This window comes from Apteryx mantelli, chromosome 25 (assembly GCF_036417845.1).
Source record: "Apteryx mantelli isolate bAptMan1 chromosome 25, bAptMan1.hap1, whole genome shotgun sequence".
NCBI lineage: Eukaryota > Metazoa > Chordata > Aves > Apterygiformes > Apterygidae > Apteryx > Apteryx mantelli.
Genome location: NC_090002.1, coordinates 8,733,160 through 8,759,069, shown reverse-complemented (window position 1 = coordinate 8,759,069; position 25,910 = coordinate 8,733,160). Strand labels below are relative to the sequence as shown.

Here is a 25,910-nt window from a genome sequence, read left to right as displayed (position 1 = left end):
CAAAGGCAAATTTCAGCCCCTGGGAATTCTCGTCTGGAGGTACAGTTTATGTCTTGGAAAAACACCACTTTGTTTTCGTAAAAATCTTAGCAACTGGGAATATCTTTTAAAAATAAACGCATGGGAAAGCGTAGGAATATCTGCTTGAAGGACAACAACAAAAAAGGATGTTTATCGGGGATATTTTCCATTTGCCGGAGAATGGTATCCGTGGGAACCGTGCCAGGCAGCTCGGAGGGACCGGGCAGGCCGTTTGCAGTGCTGCCCCGCTCGCGGGGAGCCGGCGGCCCTGGCGGAGGGGTGGGTAAGGGGGGAGGAGGAGGATGCGGCGGGATGAGGCAGGCTCCGGCCCGCTGCGGGGGTTCGCCCCCAGCCTCAGCCCGCCGGACTACAGCTCCCAGCAGCCCCCGCGGCGCGGCGGGACTACAGATCCCAGCAGCCCCCGCGGCGCGGCGGAACTACACCTCCCGGGATGCCGCGTCGCGCGGAGTCCGCCCCCGGCCGCCTCCCCCTTTGCCCCGAGGCGCCCGGATAAAGGTTCCGCTGCGCACGCAGCGCGGCTTGCTGCGGCGCCGTCCGTGAGGAGGAAGGCGGCGGCGGGGGTAGGGGAGGCGGGAGGGGTGGGGGGGGGAACGAGGAGAGGCCCGGCCCGGCCGCCGGGGGCGCGCCGCTCCCTCCGGGAAGGCGGAGAGGCCGGAGACGGCAGCCTGGCAGGGGCCGAGTGTCCCCCGTGGTGGGGAGGGGATAGCGGAACGGACCCGGAGGACATGGAGGGCGAAGGGGCCCCTTCATGGCGGGGTCCCGGCGGCGGCGCGGTCCGCGAGCTCTGCCGCTCCTTCGGCCACTACAACCGGCACCTGGCGCGGCTGCAGCACAACCTGCGCGAGACCAAGAAGTTCTTCCGCGACGTCAAGTACTCCCAGGGCCACCCCTTCGCCGCGGCCGGCGAGGGCCCCCCCGCCGCGCCTGGGGACGGGGCCCCCCGCGACGGCCCCGCGCCGAGCGGTGAGAGAGGGGCCGGGGGAGGGCGCTGGGGCCGGGGGGGGGCATCCCCGTGGGGGAGGGTGGAGGCGGCCGGGGCTGTGCGGGGGCTATTGGAGGGGGGCTGGACTCGAGGTGAGGGGCTGGGGGGGCTGTAGGGATGAGGGGTGCAGGTTGGCTCTAGGGGGGGGCAGATAAGGGGCCGTAGGGGTGGACCGTGAGGAGTGGGGGGTGTAGGTGGGGTGGGCTGGGCTGTGGGGAGGGAGCCTGGAGCGGGGCAAGGGGGGACTGTGAGGAATGAGGCAGTGAGGGAATGGGGCTGGGCCGGGCTGTGGGACTGGGAAGCTCTGGGGGGTGTAGGGGGTGCGGGGTGCAAGTTGGGGGGCTGTATGGGTGGGTTATGGTGGGGCAGGCAGGGTGGGCTGGGGTGAGGGCTGTGGGATGGTAAGCAGTGAGTGAGGGGGCTATGGGGGTGGGCTAGGGGGAATGAGGGGTGCAGGGGGGAGTTACAGGTGTAGGTGGGAGACTAGGTTGTGCTATGGGGGGAGAAGGTGCAGGTGGGCTGTGGGGCGAGCTACGGTGGCACAGGGTGCAGCTGGTGATGGGGAGGTGGGATGGCACAGCTGGGGGGGTGTAGGGTGTGCTGTGGGGGGGGGTGAGGAGTCCCAGTGAGACAGGCTGGGGAGGATTTGGGGTGGTGTGGAGGTGCTTGCAGGGTGCAAGAGGGTTTGTGAGGTGAAGTGAGCAGGTCGGGTGTGAGTGAGGGTGCTGGGGTGTGGGTGTCTGGGAGAGGGGCAGAGGAGCCCCTGGAGGGGCTGGGAGCTGCGGGTGGGGAGGTGGGGATGGCACCAGGGAGGTGGGTGGCTTGCTGGGTGGTGTGTAGTGCACTGTGCGGCGTGTTTGCTTTGTGGAAGTAGTATTTTGCTTCGTTCTTCTGCTTTATTTTCATCTGTCACTGTTGACAAACATTGCTCCTGCTACGAGCCTTCCTGCCATGTGCAGGACTTCATCTTCCACAAGATTGTCTTGTGAGAAGAGTTTAGCATAACATTGTATATATATAAAGATCTTTATTCATTCCCAAATGGCTCATGAGTCATCTCTATTGGCTACTTGTCCAGGATACTTGTCCATGCTTGTCTTACGCTCACAATTATGACTCAAATTAAAGTGTTGTTGAGCTCTACTTTTTTTTTTTTTTTTTTTTTTTTTTTTTGACAAAAACAGACAGAAATGTTCCATGTAAACTTTCAGGATAGAAGTGGAAGACTCTGTAAAAATCTGGTCTCTGAGTCTGTTTGTTTACATCTTTCTGCCATTTCCAGGAAATAGGAACTAGTTGGTTTTGCTCTTCTGTCAGTCGCCATGCTGACTGAGTGGCAGTGCTCCACTGGAATTACTGCTCCTCTGTTTAGTTACTTCTTATAAAATGTTTCTAGTCAACCCTCAGTTACATCCTTGAAAGTCTGCTTATGGGGCTCTGTAGGCTGTGGATGCCTCATTAATTAAATGTTTCTGACAGAGGATACAGATTGCACCAGATGTTCTGCCTATTGCTTCTGATACAGAGCCGTTGACTCCTCCAGGTTTTCAAATGTCTGCCTTGGCCTGGTTTGACTTTACTGCTGTCACCGGTTGGCCTTTAAGTATCAGGGCTTGAAAGAAAGACTGACTGCTTTAGAGCCTGTTCATGCAAACAAGAAATACATTGTAGGCTCTTGCTTCAGGATTTCAAACTTCAAAGATTGTTCATAACTTGTGTTTTATTCTTATTTTCATAACAGCAAGTCAGCTGTTCTCAAACTGGGGAGGTGGCAACATAGTCCAGGCGGGACACAGACCAAGCTAACAGTTCTCCACACTAGAAAGCAAAAGTCAGTGGTGGCAGTCTTGAGGGGAGTATGGAAAGAGGATGGCATTAGTTGAAAAGCTGGACTTGGTAAAGTGTGAACGCAGCTAGTTTTCTTAAATGAATCTTGATGACAGAACAATTGCAAAACAATGATTTTATTTTTTTCTTATTTTATTTTATTTTTAAGGCATGAGAAGACACGAGCCTTTGCCTGAAGGCCAGGGCCTTGGCATTGCTTGTTACCCTTGTAACTGAATAATCACCTGGAGTTTCTTGTTTCTGTAAAGTTTTAGTTGTATGTTTCTAGGTCTATTTGAAATTTAGTTGCTACCTTCTCTGATAATAAACTCTTTTTTCCTGCCTGACATGGGGAGATTATTTCAAAGGTGTCAAAGGGTTGAAGGAGCACAGTTATCACTGACTTCAGAAGCACTTGCCTTAAATCTGCCCTGCAAGTGGTTTCATAGTGAGAAGGATTTTGACTAAGCTGTTCTTAAGACTTGCACTGCTCTGCAATGTGTTGAGGCTTGAACACTAACTATTGCTTTGTGAAACACATAGGAATTGGGAAGTGAAATGGACAGGTCTCTTATTGCTTACAGCTGAAGTGGAAAAGTAAATATAGATGTTCAGAAACAAAACAAATAAGAACCGGTTTGCTTTTGAGACACCTGTGAGGCCAGTGTGATGGTATAGAAAGGTAACTGCCCTTAGAATCAACAGAAATCAAGCAGTCTAAAGTATAGGCTGGCTTCCTCTGTCCTAAAATGGTCCTAAGTATCAGCAAAGATGAGTAGTAGCCACTGGCCTTAGGGTGAGCTGGGTCAAAGTCGTGGTTGGGTAGTTAAAGGAGTGAAGGTGTGCTGACTCTGCAGTCCCCCTCCCCTCCAGGCAGGGGGATGACGAGCCGGATTTGTCAAGAACGGGCTGTCACTGACTGTTCACTCCGTGGCCTCAGTACTGTGACTTACTCTTACTACTAAGGGAAGCAAAATAACTTCAAGGGAGAAAATAATTGCCTTCCAGCTACAGTTAATGAGGGGGAAAGGTGCTCTTTTTTCCAATGTTTGCTTCTCTGAAGCATTCAACAAAATATTATATGTTTTCGTAGGTCAGGAGTCTGCTTTGTCATGAACAGTGTTTTTAAGATTGGTTTGTTAAAGTATCATGACAGTCCTCTAGCTTTAACCTGCGTAGGCCTGACAGCTTCTTTTCAAGTCATCTGTTTTTATTCTTGGTGCTGTTAGCTAGTGTGTTTCATACTGACTTTCAAATAAAAAAATCTTAATCAGGGATGCAATAACAGATTTCACTACTTTTTATAAAGATGTTAAGAGAAAAAAGACAACTCTGCTTTGTAATAACTGTAGTTCTGTTTTCTTCATTCCCTGCTTGAAATAATGCAAACCGTTTGACCTAGGAACCAGAGTTTCTTAATATGTCTTTTGTCTTGCTTCAGAAATTTCTGTAGACTGAAGCAACTACCTTTCCTATAGATACTCATAGCCTCACTAGAGTTTAGGCTAGCAGCTGTGGTATTATCTTAATGAATGTGTGTGTGTGTGTTAGGGTGAAACCCCTGTGCTTGGTAGCCTAATAGCTCCAAAATACATTTATGTATGGGTTCGTTAATGAGACGGTTTGGAAGAGTTTTCATGCCGATTAGTGTGTCGACCAAGAGTGTATATCCTGGTTAAAATGTGACTGCTCTGTCTATATTGCTGTGATCCTCAAAAGATTAAGACTTCTGTTGTGCTGGTAGTTATGTAAACATAAGAAGGTGAGTTTTAAGATTAGATTATGTGTGGAGAGGCAGTAGGGAGGATACTCATGAAGTAACTACTTGACTAGATGGGGGGAGACACTAGCTAACATGGTTCAAGTTAAGCAGCAATGAAGCTTGGTTCTGCAGACCATGTAGACTGTTAAGTTCTTACAGATCTTGTAAGAACTGTTTATATTGGTATATTGATTAGTTACATGTGTTTTCCTGTACATGGAATTAGAACACCATGCTGACAGATGTGGGGGGAGTGGAACTAAAACTATCCTTAGTTTATATAACTATGTTAATTATAAATCTTGTAGTGGTCAAAGTATTCTGCAACTCATCGCCTGTGTGCAAGCAAACACCTTGCTGTAACTGTTGAACCGTGTATTTTAGCATGTGCATTTAAAACGGTGTTGGTCTTTCTGTACTGCATAAAAGTAGGCATCCATATGAATGGACTCCTCTTTAAACTTTTTTCATGGTCAGGGTCTGGTCACCTGTTCCAAGTGGTTTAATGATTGCTTCTTTTGAATTCAATCTAACTGACTAGAGTTCTCTATTGCTGCCCTGAAACCAGACTTCATTCATTGCTCTCTAGTTAGTAAACTCAAGCAGGGGCAATGTCTGAAGCTGTTTACGTGGTGCCCCATGAAGTGCTTCAGGCTTGGCAGATAAGCAGTGCATCTAAATACAGATTTCTGTAGAATCTAAGTATATCTGTCACTTCCTAAGAAATCCTGTACCTAATCTTACTGGAGAATTGGAGGTTCAGGTCTTGCATGGTGTTAAACCTTAGTGATTCTTCTTTTTTTATAAAAGTGAGGAGCAAGGATGCATTGTTACTATTATTCTTCCCATGCTCCGGGAAAGGGGAGTCAGTGACACTCCTGCTGATGAGCTGCTTCAACTGAAGGACACCTTTCCACCAGCTGTAATGTCAGGTGGCTAGAACTAGCTGAGATACTTAAAGACACATAAGGCTCATGGTTTTACCTCTGATGGGCCAGATCTTGAAAACAGACTTCTGTCCTTCCTCCCTCATCCCTTCAAAGATATATTTCATTAATTTGTTTCAATAAATCACTTTTCCTGTCTTTCATTTGTCTTTTGGACCAGTGTTTTTCTTCTTCATTCCAGTATTTGGAATAAAGAACAAGTGTTCAGTCCTGTTGGCTTCCTGGGAGAACTTTTTTGCCTATGTCTGTTTCTGCTCCTTTGACCTTATTTATATTGAATGTCTGCTCAAATTAGAACAGCCACAGAAATTTAAGAATTTCTGAGAGACATCAGTACCTGCAATGAGAAGTATGAAGGTCTGGCCTTATTCAAACATTGTTGTCCACATGTAGTGTTGAGAAGCGATAGAAAGACAAGAGACTGGAAATGTAGCAAGCTTTCCTTAAAAAAGGGGATTAGTAAATGCTTAGGGCTTTTACAGGTTCCATAAATTCAAACTAAGCTTGTTCTACCAAGTGTTTGACTGAATTTTGAGATGACTCTTGGTGAGAGTCTTCCTTGTTCTTGGACAGGCCTTCTTTCATCAAAAAGCTTAATAGGATGCACGCGCTTAATGATTCCCCTAAAGGTTTTTAAGTGTTTATCACATGTCTCAAAGATACAGTATATGAACACACTATTTAGCACCAGCTAAAATCTTTGTCAAAAGCCCTGTCAAAAGCAGGAGTTGTTGCTTATATGGATGTAGGAATATATCTGCCTCTTTTCAGTAAGCAAATTCTAAATATATTTTCTATTAGGTTAGCACTATAATCTGGGGCTCATATTTCTCACCTTTGGAATTCTTTATGTTTAGGTTTGTGACCCCAATACCACTGGGTATTTTATGAATGTATTTATCCAGTATGTCTTATTCTGATAAGAAGAAATAGTAATATGCTTTGTGCAATGGAGAATCATGAACAATTGTGCATCTCGCTTCCATGAGGCCTTGAGATCACTGTTTGATATCCAGTGACACATATGAAACCACTGCCATGACTTGAGGGCCTTGATGGTAGACTGGGTTAGTTATGATATAGTTGAATCTTGCTTTTGGGGTTGGTTCCATGCTTATACTCTGCATACTTGGAATACTGCAGTATGACACAGTGTTAAATACAACGGATTCATTACTGGTATGGACTGTGCTAAACTAACTTGTTGAATGAATGCTGATCACAGGGAGGTTTTGTACACAAAGATGAAAGGCTTTTAAAAGATAGAGTATTTATACATCCATTCCATGCTTCAGTAATTTCAGCTGGGCTGCTGTATTTCAATCATTTTGTTCTGGTTGTAGGTATGTGTAAATACAGAGGCTACCCAAAATGAAGAGAGCGTGAAATCTGTCTGTTTGTTCCTTTTAAAAAGCCTGTGGAAAGAAGGCTTCAAGGCCTGTACAACTCCTTCCTGGGCTGCATTTTTCATGCTTGATATCTGAAGAACAAGCTTGAATTCCAGTTGAAATTTCAATAGATGTAACCAGATCAAAGAAGTTCTTTATCTTGTAGATGAAGGCTTAAATGTGCTATCTGTTGTTTTTTGCTGTTTTCTTTGTCTTTTGTAAGCTGCTAGCTGGATTCTAGCCGTTAGACACTTGACGTGGCCACTCTGCTATGGTTACGGATCTTGAAAGGCTTGTTTAAGAAGCAGTTACTAAGAGTCACGCTTTAAGAAGTGTCTCTTAATCTTTTACAGTGATACCTTGCCGTATTAGGAGGACCTTGTACATGAATTCAGTAACGAGGTCTGCTGGGCTCCACAGGGTCTTCAGGCTCTGGTCCGTGGTGGTCAGCCTCTGGGACAGAGCTGCTGTTCCCCTCATGGGGCCAGGTGCAGGAGAGGGGCTTACTGAGGCACAGAGGAGGGTTGCTCTTGTGAGTGTTGCTTAGCATAGAAGAAGCTGTCTAATGAAAAAAAATTCCTCAAGCAGTGCTATTTCCAGACTTCCAGTCTGAAGTCTGGAAAGCTAAATATTAGGTAAGATCTTCAATAACCAGTTCAAGGCTTCTTTGCTACCTAGACACAACCAGCTACGAGTGGTTTTGCTCCTGGTTTGAATGAGTGTAATTAAAACAGAAGAATGGAAAGCTATTGTAATGAGATTTAGAATAACTGTTAAGTTATCTTTGATCTGGTTAGTAGTGCTGAGGAAATATCTTGGTATATTGTAGAGCTTCTTGTTTTCTTGAGGCTTGAGATGCTGAAATAATTTTGGATGCCAAAGTAGGTGACTCATTAAAAGAATTTTAATAGCTCTTGTGAGACAGGACCTTCCTCTACAAAATCCCTGCTGGTCCTTCCCTACTATATTGTAGTTGAGTCTATTCTTTATACTGGCATTCTTGTCAGTTTGCCTGATGTAGGAGTAATCATACTGGTTTATAGCTTTCAATTTTGGCAGTTCTTTTTAGGACTGTGTCTTCATTTGTCATTTCCATTCTTGGGTGCCATCTGCCTTCAGATCTGGAAAAACGGGCTAGATCTTTGGCTGTAGTAGAACACTAGCTGTTTTGTACTCACTGGAATTGTGCTGAAGGGCAGCAGATGGGGAATTTGTTTGTATCCATTTTTTGTGCTGCCAGAATTATTCTGTTGCTATGCATAAGGTAACTCAAAGCTTCTTAGACTTCAGCTTAGATGACTGAACATGGAAAAAGCTGTATTTAGCACTTCTAAAAGAATTCAGAAGCTAAATTCAATGCTGAAACTGTTTTCTCTGGCCTTAATACAGTAAGGCAAATGCCAGGAGTTCCAGCATAATGGACCAAGAGCTCAAAGGGGCTGATTAGTGGGTTGTTATATTTGATGCTTCAAGTGAAAGTTGCGGAAGAAGAGTGATTACAGGGATTTTTGGCTACTGTGTAGAAGACATAGGTGCTCACTAGTTTTTTAGCAGTTTAAATGTTTTACTTAAATGGTAAGAATATTTGGCAAACTATGCTGATTTCACCGTGTAGATTACTCCTTTCAAGATGGAAAGGAAAGGTATCTATTTGTGCTGTCAAATGACTGAAGCTGTTCCGTATTGCGTTTCAGACTGCACTGAGTACCTTTTGGCTGCTAGCAAAGAGCATCTTACCTTGGACTCTTTTCCACCTGGGCTGGTGAAAGCATGACAAATCTTTAGACTACATGATTGCATTTCCATCATGGGGAACTGCTGGCAGAGGCTGTTAGAGGCTGCTGCCTGTTGTTAGTGGCTGGTACCATGTTACAGCAAGCTTGGTCTTGGAATCTACTTCATGTAGGGAAGCAATTTGTCAAGAATGCCTTTCCTTGAGGCTAGAGAGGAGGTTTTGCTTCTTTAATGTCAATGATCCTAGAATTTGTTGGTCAAGAAATTTGTCCTGTGATACTTTTGGGGTTTGGTAGCTACAAATTATTTGACATTTGTTAGTGTATGGGTAGAACTTTCACCAATTCATAGTTGATTGGATTCATTTCTGGTACGTGCCTAGAACATTCTGTACAGACAAGCCATCAAAGCTTGGGAAGAATGAGCTTTAGTGACCCACTGGGTGCCCTTGAACTCTGGAGCAAGGCAAGACACTGTTCCAACCCATGAGGAAAATTAGCCCTTTGGTTGTTTCAGCCTTGACAAATGTTTCCTCTTTACTCTTAAGGCCTACTGTTAATTTTCCATTAGCCTGCTGGAGAGAGCACTGTAAATATTTTCCAGTGAAATAAATGGGGAGAACAGTGACAAACTTGTCTTAGTGGCTTTGTGAGGATCAAGCTACTGTGGGCCTCCATATTAATTCAGTAAAAATGTTGAATTGCTGCTGCTAGTTTCAGGATACATGAGCAAGTACTTGGTGCTAAGTGGGCTGCTTGGCTTGTTGTAGGGTGATGATGTCTCTGAACTTTTGCGTACAGCTTATTTAGAGCTGTGAGGCTTAATGTTCAGCCAGCCTGTTCTAACGCAGTCTGTTCTCAATTGTAGGGCAGAACTTCATTTCCTTCCCTCGCCATGAGGAAGAGCATCTCCAGCGGACTGTGAGCGGGCACCCTTGCCTTCTGATTCTTGGCCAGAACTGTAATGCCAAATGCCAGTTACTCAACATGCTCCTGGGTGAGAAGCTGCTCCCTACCACCAAGATCAGCAGCGAGGAGAATTGTAAGAGGCGACGGATCCGTTTTACACATGGGATACAAACACGGATTAGTCTAGCGCTGCCTGAGCAGTATGAACTGGTCCATATGATGGCAGCCCACCGAGGGCAGTGGGACACAATACCGGAGGAGGACTTAGAAGTTCATGGGGACAGTGAAGATCCTGCTCACCGGATAGCGGAGCTGGAGGTCATGCTGCCATACTCGCTTCTAAAGGTAACTTGGTGTCCATGTGCCTTTGTCATAGCGATCTTATCAAGAGGTAAAATTTATAGTCCCTAATAAAACTGGTATAAACTCTCAAGCATACAAGTCTTTCTTCTATTAAATAGAAGCTGTAAGTATGGTGATGGCTTTAATCAGACATGACTGTCTAAAACTGTGTGCGCACTTTTGTTTACATGTGTTGACTGTTAGCATATCATTCCTCCGTAATGCTGCCACCTATCTTAGAAGCCAAACTTACTCCAAGTGCCTCCAAATGCCCCCTAAAGTTTGACTCTAGTTTGAAGGTCATCTGAGTTAGCCTCACTATCCAATAGTAGGTAGAAGCTGTCATGCAAGTGTGTGTGTGTGTATATATATATATATACATACACCTGTGTGTGTGTATATATATATTTAATCTCTATCCTAAAGAGCTTATTGTCAGAAAGGAGCAAACTTTTACATTTTTGTGATGTCAGTGGAAGTTGAAGGTGTTGGAAATCAGAAAGTGGAATCTGTTCTCAGTACTGTTTCTAGCTTTGCCAGTACCTTGATTTGCAATCTTTCTTTTACTTACCCAGAAAATGAAGCGTTCCTATCCTGCAGGTGTAGCAATTTGATATTTAACAAATACCTTTAAAGGTGAAAGTTGAATTTCGTAACTTTTTATAGCTTAAGTTAGCTCTCATTTTGTATTTTATGTTAGAGGATTGTGTTACTGCAGTATAATACTTCAGGAGCATTGTGTTTTGTCAGTCAGATATCAGCAATAGATTATTTATTCTTAAATATAAATAGTTTAAGTGCAATTTGTTCTCACAGGATTAAGAGTATGAACTTTCTATTTGAGCAACAAAATGTCAAGGTAGTTTTCTCTGGACAATTGAATCTAGACATGACTGAAAATAGGCTGAAAATGGGGACTCAGCTTATCTCCATCAGTTTGAAGTACATTTCACAAAGCTGCTCTATAGCTGAAGTTAAACCTACCCTAATCAGATCAGCCAAGTTAATGCTATGTTGTAGTGCATTCGTGGCTTCTGGTGTCCACTGAAAGAGAACAGAAGTGACATGTTTGTATAAACTGTGTGTGAGGCACCCACTACTTTCCCTAAGAGCACCAGGTCAGCTGCTGGTACTGCAAAATAAATGTCCGTTCCAGAGCATCTGTATGTAAAATGCTGCCTTGCTGTGTATGACTGTGTCTAGCTTTACATTTATTTTACTTGGTTATGTTTTTAAATGGGTCGGTTTAGCTACACTGCGGTTTACAGCCCTCTTTCAGATTTCTCCTATGAGTGACAAAGATCCCTCTGTCTGGCTTTGGTTATATTTAGGACACTTAGATGAAAAAAGCTACTCAGATTAGTTTGAAAAGGGCTGGTGAAATAAAAAGCTCTTCCAATGGAAGGAGCGGAAGGGTGAATCACAGTTAGCCTCAGACTGAGTCAAAGGATTCCTTATATGAATTCAAGGGCTAAAAGGAAGAACCAAATTGATAGGCTGATAGAATTCATGTATTTTAGGAGCTAATTGGGCTAGGAATAAAGTACTGGGGTCTAGATTCCTGCTGAGAGATTTGTGATTCTTACTCCTGTAGCTAATGTGTGTTTTCCAGCTCTGTTCAGCATACACCAAGACAACAAAGTTAAAAATACCTGCTACTCATGGACGTTACTGCTGTAAGTAGTAGAATATACATTTGGAGCAGTAATGGATGAGGTTTTTCTGGAGATAAACCAGAGCTGCAAGCCTGCAGAACCTCTCTGAAAGAACTTTTTTTTTTTTTCCTTTTTATATCTTGGGAAGCAAAGCTAATAACCTAGTAACAGTTCCATGCTTGATGATAACATGGTATTTGGTGCATATTCCATTTACTTATTTTGAGATCTTAAGGGTTTAGCTTCCCCAGAAACCAAATAAGCTGGAGGAGCTCAGCCTCTTCTGGGGAGAGGGGGAGGGAAAACAATCTGAATTTTACTCCTACTTATTAACTAGAGTCCTTGTGTTCTCATCTGTGTGTGTGTTTTTTGTTTTTTTTTCCCTTCCCCCTCTCCCAGTAGCAAAATGCTTACAACAGTAGGATATTTCATGATAACTGTACTTTCTAGGTGTTGGGGGGATAAAGAAACTCAGTCACCTTACTAGTGGCTGAAGAGGCACCTGCAGGTCCTTTGTTTGTATACTTGAACAGTTTTAGGACACCAGAATTTGGTTTGTGTACTTCTGCATCTGATTTGAGCATTTGAAATCATATTCATCCTGCGTAATGGGGACGCGTATCCACCCGCAGAATACCGTCAAAGGGCCTGCCAGTGACTCTGGGACGGGGGGAGTGAACGTATTGCCTTTTAATATTGAACTGCAAGTGGAACACTCCGAGTTTATACTTAACTTTAGTCTGATAAATTATTGATGTCCAGGATGGGGCCACGCTTGCTTTTCTGTGTTACTTAAGGATGTCTTAATCAAAACTTGTTTCACAGAAAAGGGGGTGAGGAGGAGGGAGCCAAAAATTTCATTTGCATGGGTCGGCTGCTGTGAGAACACAACCTTGTGCTAATAGGTATGTGAGCTTAGATTTTATTAATATAAATGGTCAGGGAAGAACAACTCTTTGGCAAAGCTGTTCTATTCCTTGGGGATCACTGTGCGCAGGATTGCATCTAGGTCATGGGAAATAATCCATCTAGCTAGACGGACTGTTAGATTTACAGTGGAAGTAAGCAGTTGGCTCTTTCCCTAAATCTTATCAGTTGTGCCTAGAAGCCCAAACTGTTCTCTGAAGTATTGGTTCTCTTTTGGATAGTACAGCTAAGTGGGAGGAGGATAAAAGAGCTGAAATCTTTCTTTTACGTGGGGCTGCATTTATTTTGCTCTGTGCTGCATTCTAGTTTGAATCTTGGGCTGAAAAGTTTCAGCCAGGGCTTGTAGGGAAGGAGAGTCTTTTCAGCTGCTCTGACAAAGCTGGAAAAATGAATAATAAAAAATACAAAGTGGTTAGATGAGCTATAACAAGAGAACTGCACTGGTTGGGTTTTATTGTTGCATTCTTTTAAATGTACTGCAGCAGTGATTCAGGTCATGTTAATTAGTAGCCGTCTGTTACAAGTAGCAAAGAATGTGGTAACATACTTACTGGATTGTAATTTTAAAGTACATCCTGTTTAAAGCTCTGAAGATGTACTGATCTCTTTTTTGAGAGTATTTTTAACATATTTGGTTGTGGCAATAATACATAAATATGCATGACATTTATGATGGCTGAGATGCTCTCACTTCCACATAGTAGCAGCTTACTTTGGGGTATGCTGAGGTGCTTCTGCCACATGCTAGTGTTAAATATCTGAAGTCTTCTTTCACTGTCCATTTACATTGGAATAACTGAGGGTAGGCAGTGTTGAAAATGCCAACACCGTAAAATTCCCTTTCCATCCATTTGAGATCTCTTCTCTGTTTCTAGTTTTGCTGGCTTCATGATATATCTTTTACGGGGAAGATTTCATGGTCAGAAAAATAAAATTGCTTCTCAGACTGTTTCGTGTGTGTGTACACCTCGGAGGCTTTTTGGGGTTAGCCTTCCAGCAAAGGTAAAACAAAACTCCCTGAGGAAGTGGGGTTCCGAATCATTAGAAGAAGTCAAAGCAAGAGCTTTTTATACTCTGTGAAGGATAGCTGTGTATGCTGGAGACCAGAGATCTAGTTTAACTTCCTTATCTGGGATTCTCTGCCACAGCCCTCTTGGAAGCAGAGAGAATAAAGTTACAAGACCTCAGAAAAATTGAGGAGAGAGAAATAAAGTTCTAAGCAGAATCCAGGAATATACAAGTACCTCAGATTAATAGGGAGGCTATGGAATTTACCTCCCACATATTAAAAAATGCAGTAACTGTCAGACTTCAGTGATTTACAGACTATTCTTGGAAGGTAGAGTATTCAAATTGGCTTGGAATGAGACTAAACTGGGCCTTCAGTCATAATCAGCTTGATAGGAATTTGGGCAAAAATCTGGCTAAACTGGGTTAGCTTCTCAGCACCTGTTACCTATACAAACGACGATTAAACTGCCCCAAGTCTAACAAAATGGGATGAGGTACTCTTGGGCTGTAGCAAATAAATGCTTTTCAACCAGTTTGGAGATGAGGCGTTATCTGTTGACTTAAGCTTAGCAAAATGACACACTTCAGTTGTCTCTAGTGCATTCACTGAGACTCTGACTTGTCTTGTTGTCAGTCAAGACCTACTTGATCCTTGATTTTAAGTTTTGTTCTGGGATATGGGATACAGTGGTCAGCCTGGAATTGCAAGTCTGAATCCATAGATATATATGTAGTGTGACAGCACATTGCTCTTTTCTAACTGCCTCAGCTCTAGTGCTGTTTACAGTACCTGTGCGACTGTTGAACTGTTCAGCATATTTTAAATGGAAGAACTGTAACTCTGGTATCTCTCTACCTGATGTTCAGATTGCTAAGTGAGAAGCTTTGATATTTTAAAAGCGCCTTTTAGTTAAGGGAAATAAGAATGCAGTTGCTTGATAGTAATTTCATGCTTACAGCTCTGTCATAAGTGTTCAAGTGTTTGTAGTGGTGTGACCTTGTGAGAACCAATTTATGAATTTTAGGAATCCAATGTCAATCATGGGTATTCCCCCCCCATAGGAAGACAAGATCCCTGATAGTATGGAGCTGCATAGGCAGTGTTTAAACTTCCGCAGGTCATTTTAAAAAATGAGAAGTGTTGCAAGGGTTCCTGAAAAAGCCCGATAGGCCTCTATGGAAACAGCGGGACCAGTTGCTCATGCTGCCTTCTGTTCTCTGTATTGGTTTTCTGCCCGTCTCCTAGAGACGGCACTGGCTTCCTCCTTTGTTTACAGGCACTGGTGTGAGTCATCGGCCATGGTGAATATTGCAGAATGGCACATCCCAGGCCACTCAAACGCCAGTACATCAAACAAGCTTGAGTTCAGTGCTTGGCAGTCCCGTGACAGTAATGACTTCCTGTTATCTCTAAGAGCAGTTGGGAGATTTGGTCAAGCCTTTTATTTGAGTAACTCTGGGGGAGAAATGATTCAAGAATTCTTAATTATGTCCCCCCTGTTATGAGCAGGGAAGATGGCACTTAAATTCTGCTTTCAATTCAAAGTCTTCTTTTGACACTTCTGTCAGCAGTAGTATATGACCCAAGCAGTGAAACTGGGTAGTAAGAAAATGTGTGTTATAAAATACATGTTAGGTTTTGGCTGGATTTGAAGAATATCACAACTAAGCTTATTGTCACAACCATCTGTTCCTCCTTGTCTGTCCTTTGGCTGTGAACTCTTTGGAATATGTTTTTGTGCTGCCTTTATCTTGGCAGTAGTGTTTAGCGTAGTAGTTTTTACTGTTGGGAACTATGCTGAAAATTGGCAGCGTGATTATCTCCTCAAAGAGCTGAATATCTGGTAAACAGATATGGGAGGTTGAGAGCATATTTACTAGAAGAGGTTGTTGCAAAATGAGGGTGGGCATAAACTAAAGAATAAAAGCTATTCTGTAATAGCACTTACCTGGGAAACTTGTTCCGAGTTTTGTTCTGAAGTAGGCTAAAACTCAAAGGCACTTAGTGATGCAGAATAACAGTTCTGGAGTCGGTGGGCAGTAATTCATTCTCAGTTGCATTCCTGCTAGTGGGTCTGCATCAGCCGCACAGGTAGGCTATGTACTACAGCATGATGCGGTACATGGGATTCCATAAATGTTCTGTAGGGTTTGAATGTTTGTTTTGCATTTTGTGAATGAATTACAGTGCAGTTTTGCATGAATCAGTGTTAAAAAGGACCTGGACAAGACTCTGTTTTTACCTCCTTACTTGCTAGGAAGTGGATGTTGTGGTAGCACCATGTCGTGGGTTCCAGTCTGCTGAAGGCACCTTGGAAGAGTATATGAACCATGTCTTGCCTGTTGTCATCTTTGCCATCAGTGAGGCTGAACTTTCTCCATCAGATGAGAACGAACTGCGCGAAATCAAAGAGAAATTCTCTTTGCCCATTTTCTTCTTCAAAGTGCCAGAGTCAGGGGCTGAGCTGATCTCTCCCAAAAAAACTGATAATGAAAAGTCCTCCCTTTACTCTCAGCTGATGGACTTGGAGTACCTGAGTACCAACCACTGCAGCTGCGGGGCTCCTGCTCCTGATGCCAATGCCCAAAGCATGCTGGTGGAGCAGTTTGAGAAGCTCCGTCTTCTAAGCACTTTTTCCAGGCAGGTGCTTCAGAAGCATCTTGTGGAAGCAGCCACCAGTTTAAATGAAGTGCACTGCCGCTGCTTGAACATCTTCATCAATCAGGCTTTCGACATGCAGCGAGACCTGCAAATCACCCCCAAGAGGCTGGAGTACACCCGCAAGAAGGAGAATGAGCTCTATGAGTCTCTGATGAACATTGCCAACCGTAAACAAGAGGAGATGAAGGACATGATTGTAGAGACTCTTAATAATATGAAAGAGGAGCTTTTGGAAGATGCTGCTACTATGGAATTCAAAGGTAATTACTGGAAGGAGAGAAACGAGAAGAAGGAGATTAGGGGCTTTAAAGGAGGGTGAATGAGTAATATTTGCCACCTGGTAAAGAACAGTTGAATGCCAGTCTAGACAGGTGACTCTGAAATCAGATTCAGAACTAATATACAAAGCATTTAATTTTTGTAGAATCTCCTGCACTGTCCTTAAATTAGAGGCCTAAATATATAAAGTCTTGATTTCTTATAAGCAGACACCCCCCAACCCCTACCCCCTGCCCCCAGCTTTCTGCACAGTCCGAGGTAGGATGTTTTATTTCTCTGCTTTAATTCCCTATTCTGCAGGGTAAGAAAATAAGTCTCAATTTTACCTCAGCAAGCGTGTTGAGACTTGGGAGTAAATCTGTCCTAAGGAAAAGAAATGAGTTTTAGCAGTGAAGATTTATTTGCGCTTTCTGCTTGATTTCTTCATGTCTGAGGGATGTTTAAGAGTCTTGAGTATAGAACCTCCTAAAAAGAAATTCTTTTGGGTAGGTAAGACTTTCCTTAGGCAGCACAGCGTATTGTGCTCCTAAAAGCCTGTGCTTGGCATTTGGCATTTGTTTTTTGGGATAAATGGGAATTCTCATTGCACCTTCTAGTACCAGAACTTCCAGGAACACAGAAGCTGGAAGAATACAGAGAAGGGTGTGTAAACTGTGTGAAGGGTGAGGTGCTATCTAAATCTTGTCTGCAGGAATACGTGGTCTATCATAAACATCAAAGTGATTATTTGTAGGTTGATACTCTACAGCTCTTTGCTTGCTAGGTAGGGGTTTACCCTAACAATCATTTCTGTTCAAAGAAGTCCTGAAACTGAAATGCATTTCCCTGGGCTGACATGGAAAGGTTTTTCTCCTTAAAATAAAATTGGAATTTTAGGCTATAGGTTTAGAGGAAATTATTTCATTGCAAGTGGAGTGTTCTTCTGAGGCATCAAAGGGGCTAAAATTCTAGATAAAAATTAAGTTTGTCCTGACTTATTTCCTCCCAATTTCAAAATGGAATGTTAATTCCTGGGATGAAGAGGAGAAATGATGGATTAGGCTTACTCTCCTGTAGAAGAGGATCTTCAAATTTTTGCTTCTGCAGGTGGGCATGGAAAACATCTTTCCTGTTCCTTGAGATGTTTCCTTTGTAATGGCCACTTGAAATGTAGTCTTCATAAAGAGCTTGTGTTAAGTGCAACATATATGTACACCCACTTTATATATATTTATATATTTATGTGTGTGTGTATATATATATGTGTGTATATATTTATGTATGTGTGTGTGTATACACATACATAAAACAACAACAAATATCACTTACAAAATGTAGCATCTTGTTGGCTTTTAGTATGTGAAATAATATCCTAAGGGAAGGAAGAGAATCTTTTTTGCCTTTTTTTTTTTTCACCCTCTCTCTTTGAGGAGCTAATGCCATCTGCCGATCACTGGATTTGTTTTAAATAGGCTAGACTGTCTTTGGCCAAAATTCAGAGACAAGGTCTTCAGCTCCTAGCTGCATGAGCTAGTGACTTGCTCAGTGCTTGTTTAAAAATACAAGGTGTTAATCAACCTTTCCAAGGCATCAGAAATAAATTTCAAATAACCTGCTTGGCTGTTACATTACCTTCTAATAACATTCAACAACCAGTAGTACTTATGGATTACAGCTTGGCTTGGAAGAGTTTCCTGACTTATGCTTCTTTACACGGAAAGACAGCTCTGTGCTCCTGTAACTGCCCTTTAATTTTCAAGACAATAGTTAACTTCTAATCACCGTACCAGTGTAAACCTGTAGTAGCTACGGAATGCTTGTAGAGAGTTCATCAGGTGTTAGAGCTAGCTATCCCGTGAATCCAAGCACCAGTGAATGGAAGCAAGCATTAGCATATTTTCTACCTTGGTCAGATGTGTATTTTAGCTTCCTTAACCAGGTGTGTGCTCCAAAGAACGTATGTGGAGCCTGGAGTTACTTCAGTGGTTTGGTACTTTATGTCACAGAATGCTAAACTTAATCAAGCTTTCTAGGGTTGTGTTCGGGACTTCCAATAAAACTGGCATTGTGGAGTTAGATATGTAGACTGGCAAAAATTTAATCCTTTGAAAACAGTCAGGATATGGATTCTTCTGTTGCTCAGAGGTTTCTTTGTATGGCTTAGGAGCACTATTGGACTCAGGTTACATCAATTGGGTCCAAAGCAGGCAATGAACTTCTGCAGGAGCAGTATAGTAAAAGAGCCTTTGGAGCAGAAGCTCTCCTGACTGATGCTGTGCTGTCGCTGCTTTGCAAACCATTTAAAGCAGCTCAGTAGCTGATGATGCAACTGTGATATGTTTGTCAAGTACAAAAGATGCTTCTTTTTTTTTTCCCCTCTGTGCAGACATCATAATCCCTGAGAACGGGGAACCTGTAAGTTCCAAGGACATAAAGTGCTGTATTAAGCAAATCCAGGAACTGATTATTTCTCGATTAAACCAAGCAGTTGCCAACAAGTTAATTAGTTCAGTGGACTATCTGCGAGAGAGCTTTGTAGGGACGCTGGAGAGATGTCTGAAGAGCCTGGAGGAGTCTTGGGATGTTTCGGTACATACTGCAAGGAGTTTGGAGAAGTCAAAGGATGCTTCTGTACACATCACAAGCAATTATCTCAAACAGGTATGGTGGCTCAAACGGCTGTCTAGACTGCTGTTAATTGTCGCTATCCTGATGCAACGAGGGCGGGAGGAAACTGAGATGCCCAGTGAAATCAGAGGAATGCAACAACTCTGGAGTATCTGTGGGTCTGATGTCATTAAGGGAGATACTAATATTTGGAAACATTAGTCTTATTCCTAGCTTGTCACTTGAAGGCCTGTTGCTTGTCCTTCCTAAATCTGCATAAAGTAACCAAATTACAGCCCAGAAACACCTATGAGTATAACAAAATAGATAAACTGAATCAGGTGAATCAGTGTTTTGTATGCTGTCCTTTGGTCATTAGCAGAGGCAAGATATGTCTAGCAAATTTTGTAGTAACTGGTTTGCAGAGTTCCCATACTCTCATCTTTCCCCTGCTTTCCAGATACTAAATGCAGCCTATCATGTTGAAGTCACTTTTCACTCTGGCTCAACAGTAACCAGGATGCTGTGGGAACAGATCAAACAGGTATGGGCATCTTATCACTTGCTTTTAGTAGGGGTCATTGTACTGTGTGATATTTTTGGAACAAAAGATAATGTGAATACTCGCTGCTGCCCTCTAAACTCTGGCTCTGGGCGCATGCATTGGGTGGTTGTAGCTTCCTCACTCAGCACTGTGCCTGTGTGTGTAATTTATTCTTGGGAACGCTGAAATATTTAAATTAAAACAAATACTTGTTCAGTGTGTTTTTTTTATTATTATTTTTTTTCCCCTTCTCTCCTGAGACAGCAAAGGGATAGAGATCAGTATTTTGAAGCTGTTCTGCCTGCATTTTGGGGAATTCAGTTTTTTGTAATGTAGTTTGATTTGAGTCTCTTCACTGTGCTGCCTCCAGAGACAGCCAGGTTTCCTCAGGTCTCTGTCATAACTTTGTCTCTTAAAGCATTCAACTTTCTGAAGTTTCTGCTGTAAAAGGTGTGGATGGCTTTTACTGCCTTCAGCCTCTTGATATTCCTTCCAAATGGTATCAAGGGCTATGTATGGATGACTGAGGAATGTGGGTTTTTCCCAAATAGCCGCACCATGGACTGAGTGGTAACAAACCATCAGATTCCTCCTTCAGCCAGGGGGAAGGATCCAGACTGAGTGTGCAGCAGCTGGGTTTCTGAGACTTCTAATAAAGAGTGGGGAAAAGCATCTTGGTTGTCCGGCAATTTAAGGGAAATGCAGGATCTCTGCACCTGGCAGTGTCTGTCTGAAAAGCTGTTTCACTGTAGCTCTCCTCAATATAGGAAATTCTCTCTTCCTGCGTCTCTGGTTTACTGTTTATGCTGTTTGTTCCATTCTGGAACAGCCTCAGGAGCAGCCTGTACCATCCTGAGGGTAGCTTTGATGCAGTTCTAAACTGTCTTCCTTAAGATTAACTTGTGCAGGTGGTGTTTATTCCACGACAGTGCCAGACGCATCTGCAGCATCGTTAGGTAGCAGCCCCTTACTGGGGACAGAACCAGCCCTCAGTCTGCACTGCAGTAGTGAGGTTTTCCAGGCCGTGGCTGTGTAACCACTTATGGTCTTGGTCAAAAACATGAAAGGATGTTTGGTATGTCGGAATGAACTGAGTGGATATTCAGAAGAATCAGATCTCTCCAACTGTTTTGTGTGTGTGTGTGTGTATGTACAACAATGTTGTGATGAACAGCTCTAAACAGTACTTTAAGGTAATTATTTAACCCAATTCTGCAAGAAGATGAATATGTATTGTTAGAGCAAAGTGTCTGAGGAGTCTGAGTGAAGTGATTGACCTTTTACTTTTTTGTGCTAGCGCCTTAATTCTGTTCCCTGTTTTGCTAGATAATCCAGCGGATTACATGGGTCAGCCCACCTGCCATCACCAGTGACTGGAAGAGGAAGGTTGCTCAGGATGCTATTGAGAGCCTCAGTGCATCCAAGTTGGCTAAGAGCATTTGCAGCCAATTCCGGACCAGGCTAAACAGTTCCCATGAGGCTTTTGCAGCTTCTCTACGACAGGTGAGTGCTGTAAAGAAGGAAATTGTATTTTGTACATTACCACTCTTGGAAAGAATTTTTTTTTTTTTAATAGCAGAGCTAGGTAAAAGAGCAGTCCATGTAGGTAGTGCTGCTCACTGCAGGTAGAGGTGGAAGAGCTGATGTGAGTGCCCTAATACAAAATTCCGTTTTTTAAACTAGAGATGATTAAGCAGGATCTCTACTCAGTTATGCAAAGACACTGAACTCCCTAGCACTGCGGTTTTAGACCAGGCAGGATGACCATGTATATATGATGTTTTTTCTAGTTAGAAGATGGCCATTCTGGCAGGCTGGAGAAGACAGAAGACCTGTGGCTGAAGGTGCGGAAAGATCACGCTCCTCGGCTAGCACGTCTCTCGCTGGAGAGCAGGTCCCTCCAGGATGTGCTCTTACATGGTGAGCATTGTGCTTGATGTTCTCTGGAGTATATCTTCTCCCTCCTTTTTCGGAAGAAGCCAGTGTGAAGGGGAAGGAAGGGGTTTGCTTTGCAGTAAACTGCTTCAGTGAGTCTCCATTTGATGCATGCTCAGTATCTTGAATTGTGCAGCTGCTGGCCCTTGAAAAGGAGCAGGCTGCCAGCCTGATAGTGTGCCTCTCGTGTAATGGGAAGGAAGATGTTTTAATTTCTGACTAAATGGATGTTGTGCCTTACAGGCAAGCCAAAGCTGGGCCGTGAGCTGGGCCGAGGACAGTATGGCGTGGTGTATCTGTGTGACAGCTGGGGAGGGCATTTCCCATGTGCACTGAAATCTGTTGTTCCTCCAGATGAGAAACACTGGAATGACCTTGCACTTGAGTTTCACTATATGAGGTGTGTATTGTAAGTGCTTTTCTCACTCCACATGGATTTGCTTAACTTCATTGTTGCAAACAAATGCTATTTGTGTTTGCAGAGGCAAAATTTTGCTCAGCATAGTTCTGCTCTGCGCTCGGTGAGTTGGCTTAACCAAATGCTAAGCTGCCATTTCTAGGAAAGGCAAGACAGCTTGCCAGTGCCATTGCAGAAGTGTAGCAGACAGTGGTAGGTAGGCAAGCCCTTTCTTGTCTTAATCTGATTCTCCTTTTATGTACGCTGTTCAAATACTTGCTATTTTGCAGAATAAATTAGAATTAGTAGCAAGCAGCTCTTCATCCCCTGATTTTTTTGTGTTGATTTTTCTCTCCTTTTCCAATATGACTTTATCCTCTCTTAGAATTCACAAAAGAAAATGATGGGTCTACACAGCAGAAAATTTAACTTGTCTTGAATAAATGGTTGCAAGTGCTGCAGTAAAGACAGCTGAAATACTGCAATATTTCTTTTGCACTGTAACCTTTAAGCTCTTTTATTAAATTGAATTTAATTGGATCTGATTACAATATATTCATATGGTCCCCAGAACTGTGGTGTGGAGTTTTTCTACTATATGGCATGTGGTTAGGACTGGCATAGGTGTGTCTTAGTATTGTTGTACTAATGTGGCAGTTATTGAGCAGTTTTTTCCTTTACAAGATTAGGCCTGGCCTGGAGTGGAGGAAAGGGTATAAAAATGACCGATTTTCTGTGCTGAACTTTCCCTAGGTCTCTACAGACACATGAGCGGCTAGTACATCTCCATGGTTCTGTAATAGATTATGGCTATGGAGGAGGTTCCAGCATTGCTGTCCTATTGATAATGGAACGGTTGCACAGAGACCTCTATACAGGACTAAAGGTAACAAGAATCTAAATATTAAAAAAAAAAAAAAAAAAAAGCCTGTATATCTGTGTTCAGATGTGAAATGAAGCTAGGCTATGCTGAGGAAGTATGAGATGTTGTGGTAGTGCTCTTGGCCATCTCCCTGTTCTGAAGGGGAAAAATCCATCCGTTGAATGCAGGTATGTTTTTTGCTATAGTGCAGGTTTGTTTTCTGGAGTGCTTCAGTGCTGTGTGCTGCATGTAAACTAGCCTGTATTGGCACAAGGGTGGGTGTCCCTTGGTTTACTGGTGGGCTGGAACAATTTGGATCACTGCACTGTTGGAAGTCACGTGCCTCTGCTGTTGACTTTCCTGTCCACCTACTCCTTACGGCTTTCACCAAACTGTTAGGCCTGTTTACTTTGGTGGAAACCCTTTTGAAACGTGCTGTGGCTACAGCAGCATGTTTACTACTTTCCAGAATAGAGACTACCAGTTCTTGATCCAGTAAAACTAATGCTTTAGGAAAGTAATAAGAGCAGCTCCTGCAGTCTGCTCTGTTGCCTAGTAACTTTCTGGAAGGATGGCTTTGCAGGAGTTAAAAGAATTGCTTTGTTTTCAGTATTGTTTGGCAAAGAAGGGTAAGGAAATCCCTCAGATAAAAGTAGTTTCCACTTGTAGGATTAAATCTGTGTTTATTTACTCTTTAGGCTGGGCTAGAATTAGAAACACGTTTACAGATTGCCTTGGATGTGGTTGAAGGAATCCGTTATCTTCACAGTCAAGGACTTGTGCACCGGGATATCAAACTTAAAAATGTCTTGGTAAGGAAAACTTTTGTATCTGGCTAATTCTGAAGTCTAATCAGGTTTTTTTAGTGGGAAGGAGAAACACGATATAAGTGAAGTAGTAGCCTTCCTCATGTGGAAACTTTCACTTGTGATGTGTTGGTTAGTTCTCCATAGCAATCAGTGGTATTTACCAAAAATAGCCTTGCAGTGAGGCTTCCCTAGCTCAACTTCAGACAGAAAGCCTAGGGGAAAGGGAGCAGTTGAGTGACTTTTCTTGAAGGTAGCTTGAGCTACAAGTAGGATTTCCAGTTCCTAGTCCTATTAAACTAAACCACACCCTTTATGTAGAAGACAAGTGAAGACCTGTCTTGTTACTGAGCTTAACTGGTGAAGTGTCCAAGTAGCAGCCAAGTCATCAGAGAAGCTTTTTTAAGAACAAGTGCTGAGCCCTTCAAACATGAATTATGTTTTAAACCTTAATATTAAAAAGCAATAATGAAACTGAAAAGTATGAATATCAACTGTCTGTGTATGAATGATTCTACAGCTTGACAAAAAGAATCGAGGCAAAATCACTGACTTGGGGTTCTGTAAACCGGAAGCCATGATGTCTGGCAGTATCGTGGGCACACCCATTCACATGGCTCCTGAGCTCTTTACAGGTATGCTTGCTGATTGAATCCCTTACTGTCTCACTCTGGCTTCAATTTGGAAGGCGATTACTTTGAACTAATATTTCAATTTACTTATGAAGAGAAAAATAAATTCAGAAGACTACCTGATTATAGTGCATATTTATATTGTTTTTCCTGTATTTTAAGTCTATCTTTATTCACTTGTAAGAGGAGTGAACTGTGGGACTCATAAGCTTTGCTGAAATAATTAATATTCTTGAGTAATTGGAAAGTTTAAATTATTAGTTATTAGGAAGCTGGAAGTACAGGGCCTTCATAGGCAAATACTTCAGAAAGCATCCCCTGTTTTTTATATCAATTCCAAGTGAGGAATTCTGGAGCTGTTACTAATGTGTAGACAGTATTCAATGCTTCTGGCAGGTTCTCTAAACACGAAACATTTCTCCTATGCAAGCATCTTACAGTAGCACTCAGAGGTCCATACAGTATTTAACATAGTCCAGAAGGACTGTTTGAGATGCTGTCCCTGCTTTGACAAGGTTGTGGTCAAGTTGCAGCAAACCTGTTTGTATTTAATGTAGGAAATATTATGCAGGTGATTCTCGCTACTGACAGGGAAATACTCATGACTAGCAGGGTAGACCTTGATCTTACGAAGACGTAAGCATTGGCTTAACCTTTATGCACTTACTGGGCTTATTTCTTGGATTCAATGGGAGAATTTGCTATAAACCAGTAACTGCCAAACTTCTTTGAAATGTATCTAGCCTTCTGGACCAGCAGCAGTCCATGAATCTCAGTTTGGGAACCATTGATACAAAGTGAAAGTGTGTAAATCCTCTGAGAACTGAAGTTCTTAATTTTATCCCTCTACCTTTGGCAGTAATTCCTGATGCGTTGCTAGGCTCCAGACAAATCTTACCTTCTGGCAATGAAGTTGAGGTTTTAGTTTGAGGACTTAGTATGCTGAAATTAGTCTTCAGGCTGATCGGTTTCTAGTGATGCTGAAAATGTTTGCCATGCTAATCAAATATGTTTATTTGCCACAGGAAAGTATGATAACTCAGTGGATGTTTACGCATTTGGTATTCTGTTTTGGTACATTTGTTCGGGACATGTGAAGTTACCAGAAGCGTTTGAGAGATGTGCAAGCAAAGATCACCTTTGGAACAATGTTAGAAGAGGTACATTGAACTCTGGGTTATACTATGTGCTTGAGTAAAATTTGAGAGCAGATAAGGAAATCTTTGTCCTTTTTTTAATTGAAAGGTAAAAAAAAATTGTATTTTGTATTTTTCAATTAACTGTCTGAAGATTAATGTTGATCTAGTTAAATTTGGACATACTCTGAAAACCTAACTAAAATTGTCAGGGATGAAAAATAGCTTTCACTTAACCACCTCCTTCCTGGAGTGTTGTAGGAGCTGTGCTAATGCAACACTTAAGCATTGTATAACTTCAGATGGTTTATGATGTAAAACACATTGTAGAACCAGTTGGCTATGGCATGATCCTCTAAAGAATGCTTAATTCCTTGCAATTTTTGGAGGCCATAGGGATCTTTATGTTCAAGTGCTTAATATGCAGCATGCTGGGGAAGCTGTCATTGGGCTGGATGTTGAGTGGAAAAGAGTGATAGTTACTTCCTGTTTTCTGAAAAATAAAGCTATTTTATGCCTAAGTAGTTTTGTGCAGTCCTGTGTTTT

At 42.7% G+C, this 25,910-nt stretch overlaps 1 protein-coding gene across 1 annotated transcript in view; it reads left to right on the top strand.

Annotated features, from left to right (window-relative positions):
• Nucleotides 1–706: 706 nt before the first annotated feature.
• The window catches only part of DSTYK (dual serine/threonine and tyrosine protein kinase), a 29,699-nt gene continuing 4,495 nt past the window's right edge, over nt 707–25,910 (top strand). Inside the window, exons 1-12 of the mRNA XM_067310542.1 lie at nt 707–1,005; nt 9,550–9,935; nt 15,784–16,447; nt 18,832–19,106; nt 19,513–19,596; nt 20,923–21,099; nt 21,387–21,516; nt 21,775–21,931; nt 22,682–22,814; nt 23,489–23,602; nt 24,117–24,231; nt 25,254–25,388. Of these exons, the coding sequence (XP_067166643.1) occupies nt 768–1,005; nt 9,550–9,935; nt 15,784–16,447; nt 18,832–19,106; nt 19,513–19,596; nt 20,923–21,099; nt 21,387–21,516; nt 21,775–21,931; nt 22,682–22,814; nt 23,489–23,602; nt 24,117–24,231; nt 25,254–25,388 (2,608 nt within the window). The 5' untranslated portion in view covers nt 707–767. The remainder of the gene's footprint in view (nt 1,006–9,549; nt 9,936–15,783; nt 16,448–18,831; nt 19,107–19,512; nt 19,597–20,922; nt 21,100–21,386; nt 21,517–21,774; nt 21,932–22,681; nt 22,815–23,488; nt 23,603–24,116; nt 24,232–25,253; nt 25,389–25,910) is intronic.